The sequence below is a fragment of the Anopheles arabiensis genome, chromosome 2 (genome assembly GCF_016920715.1).
Source record: "Anopheles arabiensis isolate DONGOLA chromosome 2, AaraD3, whole genome shotgun sequence".
NCBI lineage: Eukaryota > Metazoa > Arthropoda > Insecta > Diptera > Culicidae > Anopheles > Anopheles arabiensis.
Window position 1 is genome coordinate 82,513,898 of NC_053517.1, and position 22,760 is coordinate 82,536,657.

The 22,760-nt window shown below is 44.8% G+C and overlaps 1 protein-coding gene across 1 annotated transcript in view; it reads right to left on the reverse strand.

Annotated features, from left to right (window-relative positions):
• The window catches only part of LOC120893399 (fibrillin-2-like), a 99,820-nt gene that overhangs the window by 20,113 nt on the left and 56,947 nt on the right, over positions 1-22,760 (reverse strand). Inside the window, exons 6-10 of the mRNA XM_040295244.1 lie at positions 22,292-22,417; positions 9,376-10,164; positions 2,086-5,067; positions 353-862; positions 49-291 (exon numbers count right to left, since the gene is read on the reverse strand). Of these exons, the coding sequence (XP_040151178.1) occupies positions 49-291; positions 353-862; positions 2,086-5,067; positions 9,376-10,164; positions 22,292-22,417 (4,650 nt within the window). The remainder of the gene's footprint in view (positions 1-48; positions 292-352; positions 863-2,085; positions 5,068-9,375; positions 10,165-22,291; positions 22,418-22,760) is intronic.

Here is a 22,760-nt window from a genome sequence, read left to right on the forward strand (position 1 = left end):
AAAAGCGTTAGAGGCGCTCGCGTGGATGCTACAAACCGCACAGCTTACCCTTAACAACGACGCGGAAGTTACAGTTGGCACTTAACCCATCGGCATCGGTGGCGATGTAGTTGACATAGTGCGATCCCACACTCAACGGTTGGCCCGGTGTGTTGGACTTGTAGAGCTGCTTGATCTCCGATTGCGACTCAAACTTGGGCTCCGTCCAGAACACTGAGCGGGACGGTTCGCCTCGCTCTAGCTGCACCTCGAACGACTCGGGACAGTGCACGACGGTAGGAGGTTTCCTTTCTGCAATGAAAATTAGCATTCAAAAAGCTCCAACATAATCTCACTTTCTCCTGAAACTCACCTCTTATTTTAATCACCACACGGCACACATCGTTCACATTGCCCGTCGGGCTGCGGGCACGGAAGGTGACGATGGTTTCACCGGCCGGCAGCTCCACCTCCAGCTGCTTGCCCCACGGTGGATGCGAGTCGACGTACTTGTGCCAGTCGACATTCGTCGTCGGCCGCTCCATGCGCACCTTCATCGTGTACTGCCCGAGCGGTAGTACCTCGTGCACGTCCGGCGGACACTGGATGAACGGTTTGATTGCAACCGGTGCTACAGTTGTCGGTGTCGTCGTTGTTAGCTGTTTAGATGGCACTACTGGAGAGTCCAGCGGTACACAGGCCAGATTGTCTCCCGGTACCCAGGTTTGCGCCAGACTGCAGACAGCAGTACGCCTTGCAGCTGGCTTAAAACCAGGCTTACAGTGCAGCACGCAGCGTTCGCTGGCAAAGATCTTGCCCGCCGTGCAGGCAACCGGCAGGATGACTCCATTTTCCGGTCGGCTCAAGCGTGGACAGGCGAGCGCTGGTGTGAGACGAACAAAAAATATGCAATTAAAGCAAACATTCTATGTAAGGGATCAACCATTAATTACGTAACGCCCAATAACAGACCCTTTCTATTCCTTAACAGCGACAAAATATAACAATGGAAGCCTTTGCGGTTAATATCATCACGGTCCTGGAACTAGTCCCGAACCTATACCAATCCTGGAGTTCATCTCAAACACATACTGATTCTTGAACTGTTCTGGAACTGATATCAAAGGTCCTGGTCCCGATATCAAACTGATACTGTGACTGATGGTAACCCATTACTCATCTTGGAACTGATCCTGATTCCATGCCGGTATTGAAACTTATGCTGAACTCATGCTGGTTTAAAGATAGATCATGAGTGGTGCAGAAACTCATCCCTGATACATACAGAACATAGAACTGATCCCGAATTCATAACTATCCTGGAACTAATCCTGATACCATACCGGTCCTGGAAATTATTGTGACCTTATATTGCTAGTGGAATTGATTATATGCCCGTACTGGTCCTGGAACTAACACTGAATTCATATTGATCTTAGAGCTGACCCTTATTCCAAATCGGTACTGGAACTCATACTGTCTGCATATCGGTCATTGACCAGGTCATTGGCTCATAATAGTTTGAGAACTTATCTTGAGCCTTTATCCGTCCTGTAACTAAACTCATCTTCATACTAGTTCAGGAACTGATTTCAAGACCATGACAATTCTGCAACTCATTTTGAACTCAAAACGGGCCTGAAACTGGTCCTGCGACTGCTCATTGAAGCATACCAGTTCTCAAATCTATCCATGAAACATACTAATTCTGGAACAGGTGCTGAACCTATAGCGCTCTAGAAACTCGTCCTAAACCCATTATAACAGGTTAAGAACTGCCTTCACAATTGTCTCGATCCTACAACGACCCTGTCAAACATTCGAAACCTATTCCGGTCCTGAAAATAATATCAAACTCTGATTCTGAAACTGATAGATTCTGAATCGATCCCGAATGCGTAGTGGTTCTCGGTTTGATCCTTTTCCCATACCTAGAATAGCCCTAGAAAAGGTTCTGAACCCATACCTGTTCTGAATCTTATCCCTGACAAATACCAGTCCTGCAAACTGGTGTAGAACAAATCAATAACGCTAAACGGTACTATCTCTTCCTCTTAAGAACGTTACGTAACTTTTGGATGACCTATCGAACGTGTGACTACTTACGAACACAAATAGACTCCCCTTCGTCCCACTCGCCCGTTCCGTTGCAATGCCGCACGGACGGTCCATGCAGCTTGAAACCCTTCTTGCACGTCACGATACACTTCGACCGGTAGAACAGCTGCGTCTTGTGGCGCGATCGTGTACATCGTACCTCCGCATTCCTCGGCGCTTCAAACGGTTTGCAGTTGTCCGTCAGCTTGGCACAGTGTTTGCGGTCCTGCGTCAGCTTAAACCCAACCGGACAAGCGCACCGACTGCCCCCGGCCGTATTGACACACTGTGCACCCGCTCCACAGCCACCATTGTCGATCGCACACTCATTAATGTCGATACACTGCCCAAGATCGTTCCTCTCGTACCCCTCGTAACACTCGCACCGATAGGATCCTTCCAAATTCACGCACCGCTGCTGACAGTTGTGATCCTTTGCCTGCAAGCACTCATTATGATCGATGCAGGACGCTTGGTTTGTTTTGTTCAGCGTGTACCCTTCCCGGCACGAGCACACCGGCTGTCCACCCTTCAGGCTGCAGTAATGCTGACAGCCGCCATTCCTAAGCGCACACGGATTCGACACCTCACAAGCTTTCCCGTCCGCCATTAGAGTGTATCCCGGATGGCAACCGCACCGATAGCCACCGTCTCGGTTCACGCACAGCTGGCTGCAGCCACCGTTCAGTACCGCACACTCATCCACATCACTGCACGTGGCCTGATCGTCCCCGAGCACCATACCCTCCGGACACTGACACTCGAAGCTTCCGTGCGTGTTCTCGCAGATGTGCGAACAACCCGCGTTGAAGTTGTTGATGCGACACTCGTCCACATCCACACAGCTCACGCCATCCACGTCCAAGCGCAACCCGGACGGGCACGAACACACAAACCCGCCCTTGGTATTCACACAATCATGCGTACACGTTCTCAGCTCATCGCTGCACTCGTCCACATCGGAGCAGGTGCGATTGTTCGCTTCCAACCGATGGCCATCCTCACACCCACAGTGGTACGACCCGATCGTATTAATACAGCGATGCTCACAGTCACCCCGGTTAGGTAGCGTTTCACACTCATCCACATCCTCGCAGCTTAACCGGTTCCGTCCCAGCTTGAACCCTGCCGGACACTCACACTCGTACGCGCCGGGCACGTTCACGCAGTGGTGCGAACAGTCGTGTGTACCGTCATTACACTCATCCACATCACTGCACGTACGCTGATCATCCTGCAGACTGTAGCCGATCTCACACGCACACCGATGTCCGCCCGGCAGATTGATGCAGATGTTCGAACAGTTACCATTCTCCACAATACACTCGTCCACATCCTGACAGGCGTGACGATCATGCCGCAGCTCGTACCCATCCGGACACCTGCACTCGTACGACCCCGGACTATTCACACACTCATGCGAACATCCACCATTGCCCCGCGACGCACACTCATCCACATCGACGCACGTTTTCTGATGTTCCGAGTCGAGTTGGAAGCCCTTCGGACAGGAACAGCTCACCACCCCATACTCGTAGTGGCAGCCGTGCGAACAGCCACCATTGTTAAGCTCACACTCGTCCACAAAGTCGCACGTTCGATCGTCCTCCTGCAGAAACAGGCCCTTCGGACACGAACACTGATGGCCGCCGAGCAGATTGATACACACGTGCGAACAGTTCCCGTTCCTTTCCTCGCACTCGTTCACATCCATACAGGTTCGGGCATTCTCCGCCAGCTTGTACCCTGCGTGGCACGTGCAGTAGTACGAACCGGCCGTATTGTGGCAGTTGTGATCACAACCACCACCGCGCGCATTTGCACACTCATCCCTATCGACGCATGTGCGTCTATCCGACTCGACCAGCTCGTACCCTTCGTAGCAGCTACACCGATAGCCCCCCTCGTAGTTCAAACAGCTCTGCGAACAGCCACCATTGTCCGTCTCGCACTCGTTCACATCCTCACAGGTACGCCCATCTCCCCCCAGCACCATGCCAGCCGGACACATGCACACCGTCTCACTGTCCTGATCGCACGTATGTGAACAGCCTCCATTGTTCACACCGCACAGGTTCGTCGTTTCGCACGTCTTGCCATCCTCCGCCAGCTCCATATCGTCCGGACAGTCGCAGTACGTTTCCCGATTGTAGAATGTGCAGATGTGCGAGCAGCCCCCATTATCCTTCCGACACAGGTCCATCTGCCGGCAGATACCGTACTCGTCGAGCTCCCGACCCTCGGGACACACGCACTTGTAGCTACCGTACGTGTTGCGACACTCAAGATCCCCACACACCCCATCCAGCTCGTTCGTTTCCCGCTCGCACTCGTTCACGTCATCGCACGTCTTCCCATCGGCTGACAGCGTTAACCCTGCCGGACAGGCACACCTGTACGACCCGGGCGTATTGTGACACTCGTGGCTACAGTCATGCTGCCCCGGCATACACTCATCCTGCTCTTGGCAACTGTGCTGACCCTGCACATACCCCTCAGGACACTCGCACCGATAGTCGCTTTCCGTCCTCAGACACCGGCCCGGTTCGCAGTGTCTTCGCTGATGCTTGTTGCAACCCTCCTCCGCGCGGCACGTCTTCTGGTCCACCTCATCCAGCAGGTAGCCGTCCGGGCAGTGGCACCGGAAGCCTTCCACCTCGTCCACACACTCGTGCGAGCAGCGCGTTTTGTTCGGGTTTTCGTACAGATCTTGGCAAAAGTCACGCACGCACGTGCGCCGATCGTTATTCAGATGGAACGCATCCGGACAGCGACACTCGAACGAACCGACCGTGTTGTGACACTCGTGCGAACACGCTGATCCACCCTCGCCCGAGTCATCGTCGTCGCTCGCAGCACATTCGTCCACATCCTGGCAGTGTTTGTCGTCGTCGGCCAGCTCGTACCCAGCCGGACAGGTGCACTGGTAGCCTCCGAACGCGTTCTGGCAGTAGTCGCACCCGTGTTCCTGTTCCTCGCACTCGTTGATATCTATTGAAGAGAGTATGTGTGTCAGTGAGGTGGTTTTTAAATAATTCAAGTATATCGGACAGAGTGGAAACTATCAAAGTACTATTATTAGCTTAATAGCTCTTCAAAGTTATTGCATTTGACCATGTTATCTCGTATTTTGCATAGCTTTGGGCGTTTTACTGTTTGAGTAGCACTTTTTTATGATTTAATCATGTATCCGCCTGCACATATGCAATCTCACTTTGGAGATTCGCACAGTAGCATTTAGTGGTGTTGTTGTATTATTATAGAGGTTTTGGTACTTGTGGGTCTCTTTCGCATCTTAAATTGAATAATAGTAAACGTATTACATTGTTTGGCATAATGAAGTACTAAAGATATGTTGTTTTATACTGTGCTTGTTTTATGAAATGTGCTAAAAATATTGTTTTTAATTTTTTGTTGAATAAAAAAAACAATTTTGACTAATTATTTTATATTTTTTGACTAAATTTTATAGTAATATTATATCTAATTCTTCATATTTTCAGGCATATCGTAAGGTCATCAAAGAGATATCTTGTTCATTTATATCCTTTGTTATGAAAATGGGTGAAACTCAACCAATGGAAGTTCTTTACGACATGAAGAATCAGTGAGTTAACTTTTCAAAAATTGGTTATTGCTATCTGTAAAACACTGTAAAAATTGCCTAAAAACGAAAACTTTAGAAAAGGAATGAACAAATTGCTCTTTGGCATATTGCTGTACTGTTATGTAACGTGCGTTGATGTTCCAATTTTCGAAATATATTGTTTTCAGCTTTCGCAGGAACGGACTGACCCACTATGGCACTATTTTCCTGTTGTATATAAAAATACATTATGACTGTTTGCGCACTCCAAATACTCGAATCGCTGCATCGCTGAATACAAATTTCCATTGAAAACTTTCCATTTTACCGAACCTTTTGAACGAAAACTTTACCTCGAAATTGAAAATACCCGGTTTTGTACTTGCTCTGATGTTACCCAATATTTAAATCATTTTTCGCCTGAATGTTTGCATTGTCTCTCTCAGTAGCCTCTCAGCAACACCGTTCAAGCACCATATGGATATCCCTCCAACGCTACATTTTCCAATCAACAAAAGTTACACACATTATTTTGTTTTCATTAACTTTGAACGATAATGCTTCCCGTCCAGCAAGCTCTCTCAGAATAGCCGACACGCTGAACCCACCCAACCATCCATGTTTGACTTCAAACAACTACCGTTTCTTCTGCTTCCAACTATCCACCGTGCTGTTTTCCATCCAATCGCTACACATTAATGGTAAAATGATTATCCTTCCCTTGTCTCGGCAGGCTTTGTTGGTTATCAAATAGTGACTAGAGCGGGTACAACACCTGGTTACCGGGTGCCGTGCAGCGAGCGTAGCGCCCGAACAGTGTGCTACATCCTAAATCCTGTCGCTGGAAAAACCCTCCGCACCCATCTGTTTGGCACGCGTGCGGCTAAAAACATGCCGGTACATGCGTAATCAACGAACAAATTACGAGCCATGATTAACAGCAAAACGGGTTCCACCCGTAACCCCAGCTGGCCGCTCTGGTCATAATGCCAAACGTGTCTCTGCAAGCACTAGTCGGAGAGCAGCAGCACGAGGATTCTACAGCTTAAACATTGTAATAACGATCAAATCCATGCTCTGCACCACCAAAAAGGAAGAATGAACGGCGTGTGTTTGGTGACACGCTGAACGCTTGTTCCGAAACAGGCGCACCGGAAAAACGCGCCTGCCTATATGCTTTGGTCGCATACAACTGTCGCTAAAGAGTTGTACGGCACCGGTAGCGCAGGTTGCCACATGGCGTGTATTCGTTTACGCGTGGTACAATATTTTTCCCGCCCCTCTGAGCAGCTTTTCGTGCGGAGCAGAACCGTTGCACGCGCCCGGTGCTTCATCTACTCAGCATCCCGTAGCACTCTTGCCTTTGCTTGCTAACTAACTTTCTACAATATTCAATTAACGGGCTCAAGCGACCACACCGGCACACCCGTACGCAGGTTGAATCCATGTGTGTGTGTGTGTGTGCATGTACCACCTCACCCCACACGGGTTGAAGCAGGAACGACAAGCGTTTTATACCCATCATGGGTAAAATGCAAACGAGTCGCGCAGCATTCAGGCAGATGGCAAATTTTGTGCTAAAACTCATCGCCAGCGTGTGCGTCAGTGGCTGGTGCCCGATGATGATGAGCGAGTACCGGCGCGATCTGGCCGGAACTATTTGCATAAATATAGCGAGCGTGTTGCGGTTTCATTGGGTTGGTGGCGAAGCGGTTGACTCGAGCACCGGCCTCGGCAGCGGGAGCTAATCGAAACGCTAACTAACCTGTCGACGCAACTGACGGTGGTTTTGCAGTTGGGTTTGGGGTGAAGAATGGTTCGCTCCGTGTTGGCGTTGGGGAGCGACATTTTAAAACTAACGCACGATGGTAACGGATTTTATCGTGACATGGGGCTGGTAGAAGGATACCGGAAACGGAGTGCTTGTGTTTCTAAATATAGGAAATTCAATTTAAATTTTATGGCTGCAAGTATGCGATGCTTACTTGCGCTCTGTTCAATAATGTTTTTCAGCCCGCTTGCCTCATAATTAGTGTGCCGTATATGCTACACTGGTCGATTATAAAGAAAAAAAAATCAGTGGGTTTTTCATTTAACTTTTCAAAATCATATTGATTTTTAACGGGTTTTTCTGTTCTACAAATAATGGCTTCAAAAAGAATACATAATTAGAGGTCGCTTTAACGTCAAAAACTGTCATAGTTTATACTTCATATGAAAGAATATAGCTCCAGCAATAACTTAAAATTTTTATATTTTTATTCCATTCAAATAAAACAATTGAAAATAATTTTTGCCATCAGATGGAATTCATAAGCCTATCAACACTGCCTGGGTGGTTTGATTTACATGTCAGTCATACAACTGCAATTGAAATGTTCAAATAGAATATTGGTTTAACCATAATTTATCCCAGGCACAATAGGTACAAAAACCAATTTTTCATCATTAAAATAAGCACTGTAAAGGCCGCCTCCTGTGGTCAGGCTAACCAGCAAACAAAATGGTTAAAAACAAATTTCAACGATATTGTTTCGTTCATTTGTCAGTTTTCCATGCGCCTAAATATATGTATTTTTCATCATCAAACGAAACATACGCCTAAATGTATGTATGTTTCATCAAACTGTCTTGTGTGAAATATAAATATGATTGCCTTACTTTTGAGGTTGAATTTATTCTTTTTATTTCAATGCAGATTAAACAATGTTATATGGCGTGTTATTCGACAAAAAATCATATAAAAAAAAACTACACTGCATACCTTCCGGCGCTCAATTCGATTTAGTGTGGGAAGGGTAATCGTTTTGACCAATTTTGTTCTTTCACTGAAGTATTTTGACTTTTTTCGACACCTTCTTTGTTAGAAATAATACAAACGACAATCTATTAAAAAGAATAACTATTAATACTGCTTTAAAATCCATAATTTACCAGGATCTATTGAATAACTTTAGGCGCAACGCTGTTACAGTTGAAGTTTACTTCCCGCTTTGTATTACTGCAAGCAAACCCTACTACCAAACACACCCGAACGGTGTGCCTAACTTTCTTTTCCGCCAATGCTTTACGACGCAGCAGTGCGCTGCATTTAAATTATGATCCCAGGTTCCGGTTCACCTCCAATCGGCTTACGGTGTGTGTACGGATCATTAACATTTTAACAACCTACAACAACCGGTCGCGTGCGAAACCACGCAAAACAAGGTGAGCAGCGTGTGCAGCAAAGCTACGCTTCCGGCCTGAAGTCTGATCGATCGGAGAAGCCTTTCGGGGTGTCCCTAAAACCATCCCGTCAGCGAAGGAAAACCACCGCCCAAGGGTGTCTTCATTACGCCAAGTGAGCAAACCGTTTTCCCTCCCGGCTGTGTACGTGATGGTGGTTGTGCCGCAAATAAAGTTTGATCGTAAATTCACTCACAACCCTCCCCTCACAACCTGTAACCCCTCACAACCCGACGACCTGCAAAAATAAACGACCTACAAAAAAATTGCGCCCATTCTCGTGCGCTGCTCAGTTTCGCCGATGGAAATTCGACCATCCACGCTGTTCCGTCCTGGTTACCACCCATCGTCGGGAGGTTTTGTTGCTCTTTACCGTAAGCAAACCGCAACCGTGGCCGGCGGAACCGTTGTTTAAAGTTCATTCACTCCGCCGGAAGCTTTTTACCTTTCCATGCCGGGCCGGTTCGGTCGGATGGGCTTTCACTCACCTTCACAAGTGCCTGTCGTTGGATTCCATCGCAGTCCTTCGTCGCAATGGACGGACGGGGCCACTTGGACGGTAGGCCGCTCGTCCCCGCCATCATCCTCCTCCTCCTCATAGTCTGAGTCTTGATCCTCACGGTCCTGCTCCTCCTCGGAAGTGCTAATCGCTGTGTGACTTTCACCTGAACTAGCGACTGGAGTAGGTTGTTCAACGCGATCGACCCGTTCAGGCGCGCTGCCCTCCTCTTCATCCTCCTCATGCTCATCTTCCTCTTCCTCACCTTCATCGACTTCTTCCTCTCGATCGGTTTCACGATCGATTGGGTCGCGGTTTTCATGCGCCGGCTCCGGCAGCGGCCGCTCCTCACCGTGATGATGTCGATGGGCGTGCGTTGAGGTACGGATCGGTGGCACTGTCACGTCCGGTATCGCTTCGGTCTCGTTTTCCCGCTCCGCGCTAGTGTCTTCCGCACCGTGGCGTGAAGTTTCCTCATCGCTTCCGGCACTTTCCACTGATTGATGAGCTTCTTGAGGCAATTCATTTTCGCTCAATCGATTATGCGCTTCCGTGTGCTTATCACTCTCGCGGTCCTGCTCGCCACCGTCCTCCCTTTCGCTTTCATCTTCACCTTCACCTTCTACTTCTTCTTCTTCCTCCTCTTCTTCTTCTTCTTCCACTGGTTTGTCATCCTCGTGCGGTTTGGAGCGCTCCAGGCAGCGATAAGAACCGAACGTATTTTCGCACCCATCAGCACATCGTTCCAGCGTGGCTTCATTTTGACACTCATCAATATCTGGTACCGATGGCGACGCCGGCATAAGTGATGGGAGAGTGAAAGTTTATTAAGATTGTTTAAGAGCCACACTGCGATCAAATGGTTTCCAATGCGTTTGAGCAACAATGAAGAAAACACGGCATAATGAGAAGCAGCGATAAGCGACAAGCGAAGCGAAACAAAACAAAGCAGCGTGTTGATGTTTAACGGCAAATTGTGTACTTAATAACTAGATTCAAGGATGTTATCACAACCATGTGGGGAGTTATTTATGAACTTTTTTTATACCAGATAAGCATTGATGTTATAAGCAATTATATCTCCAATACTCGAGCTAATTTTTGCATACATACGTTGATGCCGTGACCAGGATTGAGGATTGTCCCACTTAAAGCATTTAACATAATTCATGTAATTTGGTCGTCCAAGTTACTGCTTGTAACATACATTAAATATTTTTCATGAAAACAATTCGCCAAAGAAATGTTTATTGCAGGCAGAAATAAATTTAATATTCAATCAATTTGTCCTTACAATATGTATCAAACATGACTCGCGCTCTCACAATCTTGCTTTCTTTCATCTTTGAGCGAACATCATAAATGTGCTTATACAATGCCCCTGCAAGACTTACTTTGTGGCGTAAAACTACTCTCAAACATTCCAGGAAAAGCAATTGTGATTCAGGCTAACTCCGTTCTCGGCGATGTATAAAACTACTTTTCTCCCTTACCGACGACTTCATCATTCAGCCTTCCAATACTGTGTCAACGACAGACAAGTGCAAGTACACACAAAAGATCACCAATCTGCAAGGACTTTCCCCTGAAAGGAGCCCATAATTTGCTCACAACCTCCAAGTGCATGCTGCGTTCCTTCAACACGTGTCAGGCAGGCCAGCCAACCAGCAGATGGGATGGAATTGAGTTTATTTCCTTGCAAGGCTTCACAGTTCCTGGCAATCGCGTGGAAAAATTTACTGGAAGTGCAGAGCCATTTTTGCCAGCTTTGAGTTGATTTTCGCTCAAACTCACCGACCCCCACACATAGCTACACAAAAATAAGTTGATGAAGGTTGTTTTGAGCTTTCTCTTGGGTTTGCGTATCCATTTTTTCTTTTTCATTCCAAAGAATGCATTCTCTTGTGCGAGCGTCGCAACTATTTCTGGCCCAGCATTTCGAGCGGAAAATTATAAGTATAAATAATAATAGAGTGCCGTCGTATCGGGCACTCCGTGTGCATCCACCAGCCCCAGAACGAACCGTATCTCTGTCTTTTACTCTCAACTTTCAACAAAGCAACCAAAAATAATAACAAAAAAACGGCAACGAAAGTTCATAAAATTCTACCCGTTGCTCAAAACGTCATCTCGCTTCACAGCTTCGACCACAGTGCCGCATCCAAAAGCTCGTGCGTTCCCTTTTTTCTGTGGAACGAAAATCACAAACCCACGAGACGGCGAAGACACACAGCACAGCAGCCGGTACCACAAGCATCACAAATATGGTTCTTCGTTCTACAGCAACAACAACAAAAAAACAAGACACGAAGAACAAAATGCCCGCAAAAAGACGAAGCGAAAAACACTCTGCCACAACAAGGCTCCTGTCAGATTCCAACGATAATGCGGATGATGCCCGGACGCACTGCGATGATGTCTCGAAAAGGGTACATCAACCTAACACAGTACAACGGGCCACATCGTGCTGCCGCTGCGCCTGCTGCTGAAGAAAGCAGAGAGGAAAAGTTCCCGAAACTCCCAAACCCACCAGAGCTCGGCCCAAAACCCGGACCCGGTGGTTTCGAGACTTTTTGGGAAAATATTTTCATAATCCCCCAATCCCTCGCCTCCGTCAATACAACCTCTGGAACGCTTCCTGGGCCGCGGAATGAATGAAACTTTTTTTGCGCCCTCTTGCACCGCATGCCATGGGAGTTCCTTACGCTGTCTATCGTACGTCGAGCGAAGTGGCCGCCTTTTCTGATGAGGCCGTGCGCTTCGGCAAGAGACACGCCGTGTCGTCGAACAGTGCAGCACAGCGCGTCCGCCAAATTCGAACCTCGGCTACGCGTTAGCCATTTCCCACACCCACATCGGCATAAACACGGCGCGAAACAATGTTGTTGCAGCACGATCCGTTTCAGTGGCCCACGGAACGCTTCAAAATCCGTGCGTTCTTGCCGTTGTGCATGAGCTTCGCGGGTTTTGGGGAAGCGACCCCGTGGCCGTGGTTTGTTTTTGTGCGCGTGCTAAAAATATCGCTTTGTTCGATGCCAAAAATCACTTTCCCAAAACTTAATTCGCTATTAGAATCCTTTCAGCACCGGTGCGAGGGGTTTGGTGGAATGGAAGGGAGTGAGAAAACAAACTCAAAACAACTCTCGTTCTGCGGTTGTTTAGAAGTGATGAAAAGTATGACTGGTCGATAAATCATTTGCTGTGTGCAAGGGATCGGGATGAAACACGGTTTGTTTTCGCTTTCGTTGGTAATAAATGGGAGTTATGGCAGGTTTTAAGCCATCACATGGAGATGTTTCTTCAGTACACACACGATAATAACTACCAAGTCGAGAACCAACCTAGTGGAGTAATGTTGTACGGCACAGCCTAGAAACAAGCTCGTCTGCAGATCAAACTTCCATAAGGTCTGTGTGCAAGACTCTGAATTTCGCTTGTTAAGAAGTTTTCAAATAATAAACACAGTCAAACCTGGAAGAGAGAAAACTTAAAAAATAATAACACGGCTGCCTAAAACTTGTGTAGAAAAAAATTATTTGTTTTCAATTGTAAACATAAAAATCTTTGCCGCTAAATGTTGACTCTAACTTTCCTATTTTTGTCTCGAAGGCATCCACTTTTGACAGAGTCTCACAATGTTTGGCTCTGAGGCATAAATGTTTGACAGTGTGCAACGATTTTTAACTCTAAGGCATCAATTTTTGACTGTGAGCCAATCATTTTATTTACAAAATTCCAAACTATATGTTTCAAAATTATTAAAATTATGTAAAATAGTTAATAATTTCAATGATAGATTTAAAAGATAATATTTGTTATGCCAATATTGGAAGTTTGCATGTATTTTCAGGTGTATAAAATGGTCGTAGAATTTATAAAATTTCGTTATTTTTTCACAACCAACTATCAAATTACAAGGTTTTTGTATTGTGTAGATGATGTAAAATTGTAATTGTTAAAATTCTGCTCAAATACCTTGAAAGATTAGAATGAATCCAACAGCAGTCAAAAATTGATGACTTACAGACAAAAATAGGTGCGTTAAAACCAAAAATTGATGCGCATTGTTAAAATTTGATGCCTTAAAACCAAAATTTAGCGCCAACGACTGTATGTAATTCGTATGATGCTGAAAACCGAGAAACGATTTCCTCAACATTAGCTGTACAAAACTATTGAACTAAAATATAATTCACAGCACGATAAGATACTTTGTAGACAATCATATTTATTTATGGACCTGTGAAGTTTTTAGTTTTTATACATTTCTACCGATGCAACAAAAAAAGTAACTTCCAAAGAGTTTCACAATCATAGATTCATGTTTTGTTTCACAACTCATTAAACGATCTTACTCAAATGAGGGTTGAAATTCTCTTTAGCTCGGGATTATCTCACTTGAATGTTGAGAAACTTGCACAATTTTCAGTTCAGGCAAGGTTGTTTTCTTACAAAAATCTCTATTTTGCAATGTTCGCTTCATATTAATCGTTCAAACGAAAATACGAAATACGAAAATAATAGTTGAAATAGTTAAATAAGCCAACTATATCAGACAATAAATATGTAAATTTCATACAATATTTAACTGGCTGTTTCAAATTGGAGAAGATTTCCAAAAAAATGTAAGACCCTATCAACAAGATGGGAAAATTAAAACAACAAATTAACGGACTACCAATAGTTCTGAAGAGCATTCCCAAACTAGTGAAGCTGTTTTCGATAAGGAAATTGAATTTTAAATACTTTAATAGTTCCCATTCTTCAAGAGCTTAGCGCTGCGAACCAGGGTGCATCAGCAAAAGAGCTAGGCTCATCCATCTGGTGCGTCCAACCCGGGATAGCATGGGTGGCGATGATTTGATGAAAGCGCTGCCACATCCACGTTCACTCGCTCGAAACGAACTGTTAAGGAAGCACCATCTCGTTGCAATATCGCAGCAAGACTCAACGATCTTCCAAAGTTTACCATCCGCTCTCCCAGCTCTCCATTATGTATCGATTGAAGCAAAAAGATCGATAGTGTACCGGTAGAGCTGTACGGAAAGATTGAGCTGGTGGATAATTTATAACTTTCAAATGCAAATTTAAACGGATGAGCAAACCAAACCGACCAACCTTTTACAGCCCTGCCAGTACAGTGAACGGAGCAGCTGAACAGGTAGACAACCCGGACGGATGTCTCAATCCGTTTCGCTCGTCGATGGTGCACCGGGGAACAACACTCCTGTCGCTCCATCCTCTCTTCCGACAAGCCCACTCACAGTCCACCAAATCAAAAAGAAGTTTAACAAAAAAACAAAAGGGAGAGTCAGTTTTTTTCACCTCCTCCTCCAATCATGCCTACCTTCGCACGTTTTCCAGTCGGCTCCGAGGCGCAACCCGTCCGGGCAGAGGCAGAAGACGCGCCCGAGCGTCGAAAGGCACCGATGGGAGCAGCCACCGTTCTGCCGCGCACATTCACCATCGTCCTCGCAGCCGTGCCCGTCCGCTGCCAGGCGCGTCCCCGGCAAACCTTCGCAACTGCAGCTGTAGCTGCCCCACCGGTTCGCACACGTATCCTGGCACGGACCGTGGCCATTTCGCAAGAGGCACTCGTTGACGTCTGGCCGCCCCGTAACGTTTCCCGGTGGTAAAAACCAGCAGCGGCGTATGGTACGGGGTAATGTGAGGGGGAGGAGGCAGACGAAAGCGTGAGTATGTGTGTGCGTGCGCGCGTGTTTGGTGCGATGGCGGATGAATGCATGGGAAATTGTGACGTGAGCACGGTGGGCGATGTATGGAAAAGAAAGAGCAGAAAGAGAATGACACGTCAACTCGTTAGAAATGTACGCAAAAGCTCTGCTCCAGTGGGCGACGTACAGCGGGCACGGAAGGAGAAGGCAGAACAAAAGAGGTTGTACACGTAGCGACTTCCTCCCGGCAGGGTAGTATGGTCATGTCGTATGAAATGTTTAATCAAATTAGAGAGGGGAAATGTTCTCTCGCCCTGCCATGTCTACTTTTAAAACGCAACCTTGACCTTTTTCCTATCAATCACTCTCCTTTTGTATTGATGATGCATTTGAGCAAAACGAAAAAGATAACCGTGTACCGTAACAAGCCTCGACATCGTTTTTTGTCATGCGCATTGCATAACTGTAGGCGTTTAGCAGGTTGTTAGTGAAATAAAAACTAGCAATTCGTTTCGTTGTAATTGTGTATTAATCGATACAAAAAGTTAGCTGCTACTTAAACTTTCACAATGTTTCTAATTAAGTTTTCTACTATAAAATCTTAAAAATTACTAGTTTTGTTTATTAGAATCATCAAATTATAATGTGAAATATTATTCTACAATACAAAATTTAAAAAAATTAAAAATATACTATCAATTCCTCACCCCAATCTAGCAAAGATTATTTTGAGGAAATTTAACAGCACCCAACAGCATATAATTAAAACGACATTTCTACTTCCCACTCAGCTAAACCATCGAGATGAAAAACGTTTACCGTGCCTGGTATGCAACAGTGATAATTGAAGCCCATCCTTGATGTTGTTTCCATGCGGAATCATGTACATCGCATGAGAAGCCATTACGAGATTTCGGTGCTTTACATACGACTACTTTGCTCGGTCGTGGTGCCGAGTAACCGTAGAGGCTACATATTACATGTGTATGCGTGTTTTTTTCGCTTTCGTTAAATTATTCCAACACATTAACCAAACCAGCCTGGAAGCTTGCTGACCCGGAACGGTTAATCGTTGAAGTACGGCACTCCTAATTTGTCGCGTGCTCTACGCACACGTGCAGCAACAAAATAATAAATCTTTCTCACATACCACAACGTTTTTTTTGCTGTAGCAAAACATTATTGGTTAATGTACAACTGCAATGACACTTCATCCTTTCGTACAACCACAAGGCCTGTACTCGCTCAATACGCACATACCTTCCGGACAAAAGCTTTCCCAGAACTGTTTGTTGAGAATTGTTTGCAATTAAAATCCTTGTTTTTTTTCTTCTTTCTTTTACCTCCCACACAAAGCCATGCTCTGTGGCGGGTCTGAATGGGGAACAAAACTTTCTAAGCATGTCACCGCAATTCTAAAGCCGCCCGATGCTCAACGCGAATGAAGTAAGCTTGTATCACTGTATACAAGCAGCAAACAACAGAAGCCCCACCGGCCACAGTACCACCATCACCACATGATTAAGGATTCTGGCTGCTGGCTGCTGCAGCTATTCGCTGCTCAAGGATAATCCGTAGCAATTACTTAGCAGCATCGCCAACTGTGCGCAATAAGTGCTGTTGAAACTTTTCTTGGATGGGTTCGCTTTCACCACCATTACCTCCACTCATTATTTCTAGTTTCGCGAGCTGAAAGGATATGGTCGGGCGTGGAAAGTTGCATACGAAGGGGATTACACTCAGCGCCTGGAAGGGGTTTTGTGGTGCACATACAATCTTGTCTCTTTCCCTTTTCGCCCACGGCCTTGTTTCGGGGAAGTAAAATGAGCCCAAGGATATGAAAGAGTATAATGAGGCCTGGAATGCTTCACGTTTCAATATTCTAATTGAGTGGATGGGCTTCAACGATCACTTTCCGTGATTGTGTGTCACAAGAAGGGGGGGGGGGGGTTTAAATGAAGCACAATTCAGGCTCGACTTTTCACGCCTAAAGGTAGGCACAAGCACTACCTATGCACAGTTACCAGTGAAGAATGCACTTGGCTATATCAATGTTTTGTTTCAACCATCCGACACCAAACTGAAACTACTCTATATTAACATCAATTATCAAGATATGGATCTACTGTACGTCTGTATAGCCTTGCCCTCAATTGTATGTATGTCATCGAATTGATAATTGCTGGCTATCATAGAGAAGGAAGTAAGAATGAACATATTATTTCTTGGACACAAACAAATATTAATGTTATTGTTATGTTATGAATAGTTGTCTTTAACCAACATCAAGGTAACATTTTAATAAATTGCTTGGGAAACGAAGTTTATCTATTCTTATCAAAAATGTATTATACGCCCAAAGGTATGCAGTTTGTCCCTTTTTGTTCGATTAATAAATTAAAATCGGAACAATATTATGCAAAGCTACGATTTGTATCCATATAACAATGGCCAAACTCAAACATTTTGCATAAAATTATGTATTCGAATGCTTTTTTCCGATCATGGATTTTGGTGCGACTAAAAAGCAAAATGCTTTCATCAATTGCATAGTTTTGGGCGCTTTACTCTCTACAGCTACGGCGGAGTAGCTAAACGCCAGAAAGTATGCGATTTGGTAATAAAACCAAATTTCTACGGCCCATAGTACAACAACGTAAATTACTATATAAAAATTTTGATATATAATGCAAAAAAATAATCAATAATCAAAATATGACCGGTGATATTTCCGGCGTGGGATGATACTTCCTCACAGCAATTCCTTTTTAAAGTCTTTTTAAGAAAATATTATTTTTCTTCCAGCTTGGACAAAATTTTGCAATAATGTATTTTTGTACAAAAGGATTACAAAAATGAGTATAAAATATTACAGTTGCACTAAGTCAAACCAACTCATTATTATTCCATGTATTGCTTTTAGCCAGATGTAATACTTTCTTTCATCAAATGCCACTCCGAGTACACTGCACGCTGCAAATCTTAGAAACCATTTAAAACAATACTGCTCACGCCAACAGCCAGCTGAATGTGATAAGACATACTGCGCCATTCCTTTCAGAGCGATTTATTCCGCACTCAATCCGCGATAAACCATCACCATGGCCAACGTGGGTGTAGCACAAAGCACGCATGGATGGCATCGGTGAAAAGGCAACGCAAACGCAAGTTTTTCCAAGCGAGCACTTTTCAATCCTGCCCCCAGAGCCCTGTCTTTTCATTTCAGCAGCCACGTGATAATAATGTGTACGCAAAGCTAACCCCGGACGAGGGACAGAAAAAAAATGGTGAAAGAATCCTTTCCTCCCCATATAACCACAGAGCAGCACAGCATTGTGTGCTGCTAATGAGAGCAAATACGCTTAATTACGAAAATGAATGAAATTCCCCTCCGGTCTAGTGCGCCCTTTCTACCTGCTGCAGCTGGTGGGAGAATGGGTTGGATGGTGCGGGTTCGCCATTTTCTCTCTGTTTCATCAGGGAGCCACGCCGGCTGAATAGGGTTGATTTCATCAAACATTGAAACACGGTTACAAAGCTTTTATTCGCTTTCTTTTACTTTCCCTTTTGCGAGCCCTCATGATTTTCTTGTGCAAAAGTTGGCGAGCAGTTCGCCTTGCCCACACTTTCTTTTCATTAAGAAGCGAGCGGTGGTTTTACATTCTTTTCGTTCGTTTTGCTTATCTATTCCGTGGTGTAAGGCGCTATACCAAACTCCTACCAAGAAACTTAACCCATTCGCAGCGGTATGGCTGCGGGCGGGGATTTTCGTTCGTTGTCACGGAAATGGGTTTTTGCTTCCATCATTTCCGTCCGTGGCAAGTGCGAGATTTCATTTTTCAGCCTCGGCTGGTATGCAAAAAAGGGCGCTGGCCAAGATACTTGCGCAGGCACGCCCGCTTCCTTCCGCACAGGCACGAACAGAATGTTCACACTTTTATTTCTTTGTTGGTTGGAAAGGTGTCCCGTCCTGCTGGTTTGCATCCAGGCAGTTGGAGCAAAGTTAATCTCGCGGCCCATTTTTTTGCAACGTGAACGCAAATGTTCGTTGTAAATTGCTTTCGATCCACGGAATCACCGGTTGGACAACCATCCAATGAAGGTAAATGGTGCCAACGTGCGATAAGAGTACGTTGGAATTGTCCGATGCACTAGTACGATGCTGTTAATATTTTATCGAACGATTCGTGGTACTATTGGGTTGCCAAATTGGGTTGGTGCAATTTAGAATGGCATTCTCAAACATTCAATTACTCTGTTTTAAAATAATTATGGGGAAACTGCAGCATTACTATGGAGGTTCTCAGCAATATAGCGGAAAAGGTCAGACAGTGAAGAAAACTGTTGAAAACATTTGTGGATTTTTACAACTAGCAATGAAATGTTGCAAACAATATGGTTGAAATTGTTCAAACACAATTGTTAGATGTTTGCTATACTCGGGGTAGTTAAATACACGTTTCGCGTAAAATTTTTAAAGAATAATAATTGATACGTCATTGTATATTCGATCTTCCAAACAAACTATTCACCGAATTCCACCATTTTAATGCTATTTAAATATGTGTCCTTTGTAGTAGTGTGTAAAAAAACAACTATTTTGAGCTACTTTACTAGACGTTTGAACAATTTCTTTACATGATTGCAATGTTGTAATTTTTACTTATTATGAAACATTGCACTAAGTGAATTATGTATTTCTTAACTGGACACGAAACCCTGAAGTATATGTAGTATTTTGTCGCTTTGTTGTTTGTGAAAAAAAGGGTTGTTTTAATCAAAATGTTCATTTTTATTGCATATAGTTTGAGCACCACTGGAATAAAAAATGGCTATTTTCCGCTTTTTATTTAACTGCCATGTTTCCTTTATTTTTATGCTTTTCAATAATGATAAAGATAATCTCAAAAAAGGGTATCCAAGTCCAATTCAAACAGGTGAAAAACATCGCAAACTTGTTCTGCAACCCAATAGTTTCAAGCAGAGCAGGTTTCCCGGTACCGCACGCCATTTCGCATGACCTACGCTGGCAATCTAGTGCAACCGCATTCATGAGCGGGTTAAATAGAAGGGAATATATATTTCCACTTCATGGAAAGCAATGTAGACTCAAGTGAATATAGAAAAAAGTTATATTTTCTAAATAATCTCTTAATTAAATCATTGTGTCAGCATTGCAATATATGACGCTTCGTTTGTTGAAAATATTTAGAACTATTAATTTAAGTGAATCATAGCTTCCCATCGAAAAATTACCTCATTCGAAAAGCAATTTCCGTTCAGCAAATCTTTCGGCTGCAATATTTCAATTTTGTTCCACTGAAACTTTTACCTCTCAAACCTCACTAACCAAGATGCAAACAATAGGCACGGCCAAGAAATAATCTTCTATCTCCCTTAAAGTCGACCTTAGTGACACTGTAGTGACCTGTAAAGCCTGTGATACTAGGAACTACAAACTCCAAACTCTCCACCATCCAACGCAACCCAAGAACGCAAGGATAAACGCATTCATCGTAACTTACTGCTATTACTCCGTCCCGTACGACCAGCACTGACCTGACCTCCAGGTAATGGAAAGCCGAGAGTTTGTAAGAAAGGCTCATCTTTTCTCCCAGCGGGCGTACGGGTCACCGTCCCCCCACAGAGCGACCTTCGACTCACGCCGAGAGCCAAAGCCAAAGCGAGCCTTTCTTCAAGCTAGAATTTTCACTTCACATCAGTCCTCTTTTACCACCGTCGGAGCCTCCCATCGTTCCAGGTTGCCCAACTAATGGTCTGCCCGGTAATGGTAACTCGAGTGTGTCGACCCCTAGCCAGCGCAGGCGGAGGACGATACTTTTCAACGCTGGATTATCTACAATTACGTTTCATTTAGCTCCGGATCTTGGTACTTCTGGGTAGATAAAACCGGAGCTACTGCAGCCACGGAAATGCATTGCTGAGGATTGACTTTTTTGCCGCACTCTCCTTGACACTCCGCCCGCACGACTGCCTTTGTAAGTGTGTTTAATGGAAGTGACTTGTTTGTTTACACTAGACTGGATCATGACACTTCGAAAGTTGGTCGTTTTGTGTTCAAGTTTAGCTGCCGGTAAAGTCGTTTTTAGAGAAATGTGCGTCTGCGGCAACAAAAAGGCGCCTAGAATGCTCGGACAAATTTATCATTCCAGTACGGATTGAAATGGTTTCTGTGGAAGATGGTGCAAACTCGACTCTGCAACGGTTAAAAGAAATTTAAAAAAGAACAGAGAATGTCAGCGTAATAGCGCGTGCAGTAGTTCCACTTTTCACTCGAACAAACTTCACGGCGTGCGCTGCTCCGTTAAACTACTTCCGGAATCTTGCCCCATTTAATCTCTTTTCCATAAAGAAGGATCAGACGCGTGGTACAAAGCACGGCATAAGAGGCGATATCTAATAGTCAAGACGTCAGTCGTTATTAAAGTTGGCACCGTTGGCAGTTCCAGTCCCACAGGCAAGCCCTACAGCTAGGCCACCACGGGAGATGCAAAATGAGGGTAGGAAATAATTTAAATTATATTAACCTCTGCAGCGAGTGGTTCAGGCGAGTGGGAAGGGAGTGAAGTTGGTCGGTTGGTCGTTGGTCGTGTAGATTGCAGGTGTCGGTTCGTGAGATGGTACCACACTGTTAATGAGTTTGGCTGTGCACCGGCTGTTGCTCACGATTATGTGCTTTAAAACAAAACCCCAAACGGGACGGTCTGATAACCCGAAAAAGTGTTCTTTTGCGTTTGCTTTCTGTACCTAACGGAATGACTTTGTTGTGCTGAGTAGTATAACTTTAGGCGCTTTCTGCTTTGTCTGTAGTTGATTTTAGCGAAGACAAATACGCCAACAGGTATGCAATATGTCTTTCAAAAGGCTTGTTTCAGAGGAGATGGCTTTGGTGTTATGCTTCAACGAGCTTTTTAATAAAGTTAGAACTAATGCATTATTTTAAAGGGAAAAATAATATACCATTACCTTCCTTTCTGTGGAACCGTGAACTGAGCATATCAAAGCATTTGTAGTACCTTCACCCAGCACAACGACATACCCATTTAATCACCCGTTACTGAGCAAAACCTTTCACAACCCATGCCCAACCGTTTTCGTCGGAAAAAGGAACAAAAGCCTAGTGCAATCGTGTTTTGCCATGCGAGCGTAATGATGATCAAAGCGTATGCAGAAACTACGGATGAACAAGCTCATGGTTGTACCACTTACCGATGCATGTATGCCCGTTCAGTGTGTCGATTTGCAGCCCAGGCTCGCAGCCACATTCGTACGATCCGGGCTTGTTCATGCACGTCTGCTCACAACCGCCATTATTATCCGCACATTCGTCAACATCTGAAAGTAGAAAAATCAAAGGAGGTTTGTTTTAAAAAAATCGCTTCACAAAAAACTCAACCATGCTTTATTGAGTTTCACCATCTACAGGAATCGTTACATCATTCAACCCATTAAAACGCTGAAACAAGAAAACCGTAAAGTGCCTTTTGACACACTTTAGGCCTCGAAGTAGAGTCCCATGGAAATGGATTCCCGGAACGAGGGCACAACACAAATTTCAAATCAGGAAGTTAACCGTCCGTTAAAAAAGGTTCCATGAAAAACAAAAAATAAACTAGAATTTTCAAATCGCTCCTGCTATCGATGCCTGGGCGAGCGAGTGGGAGGGTCAAGTGGCAAA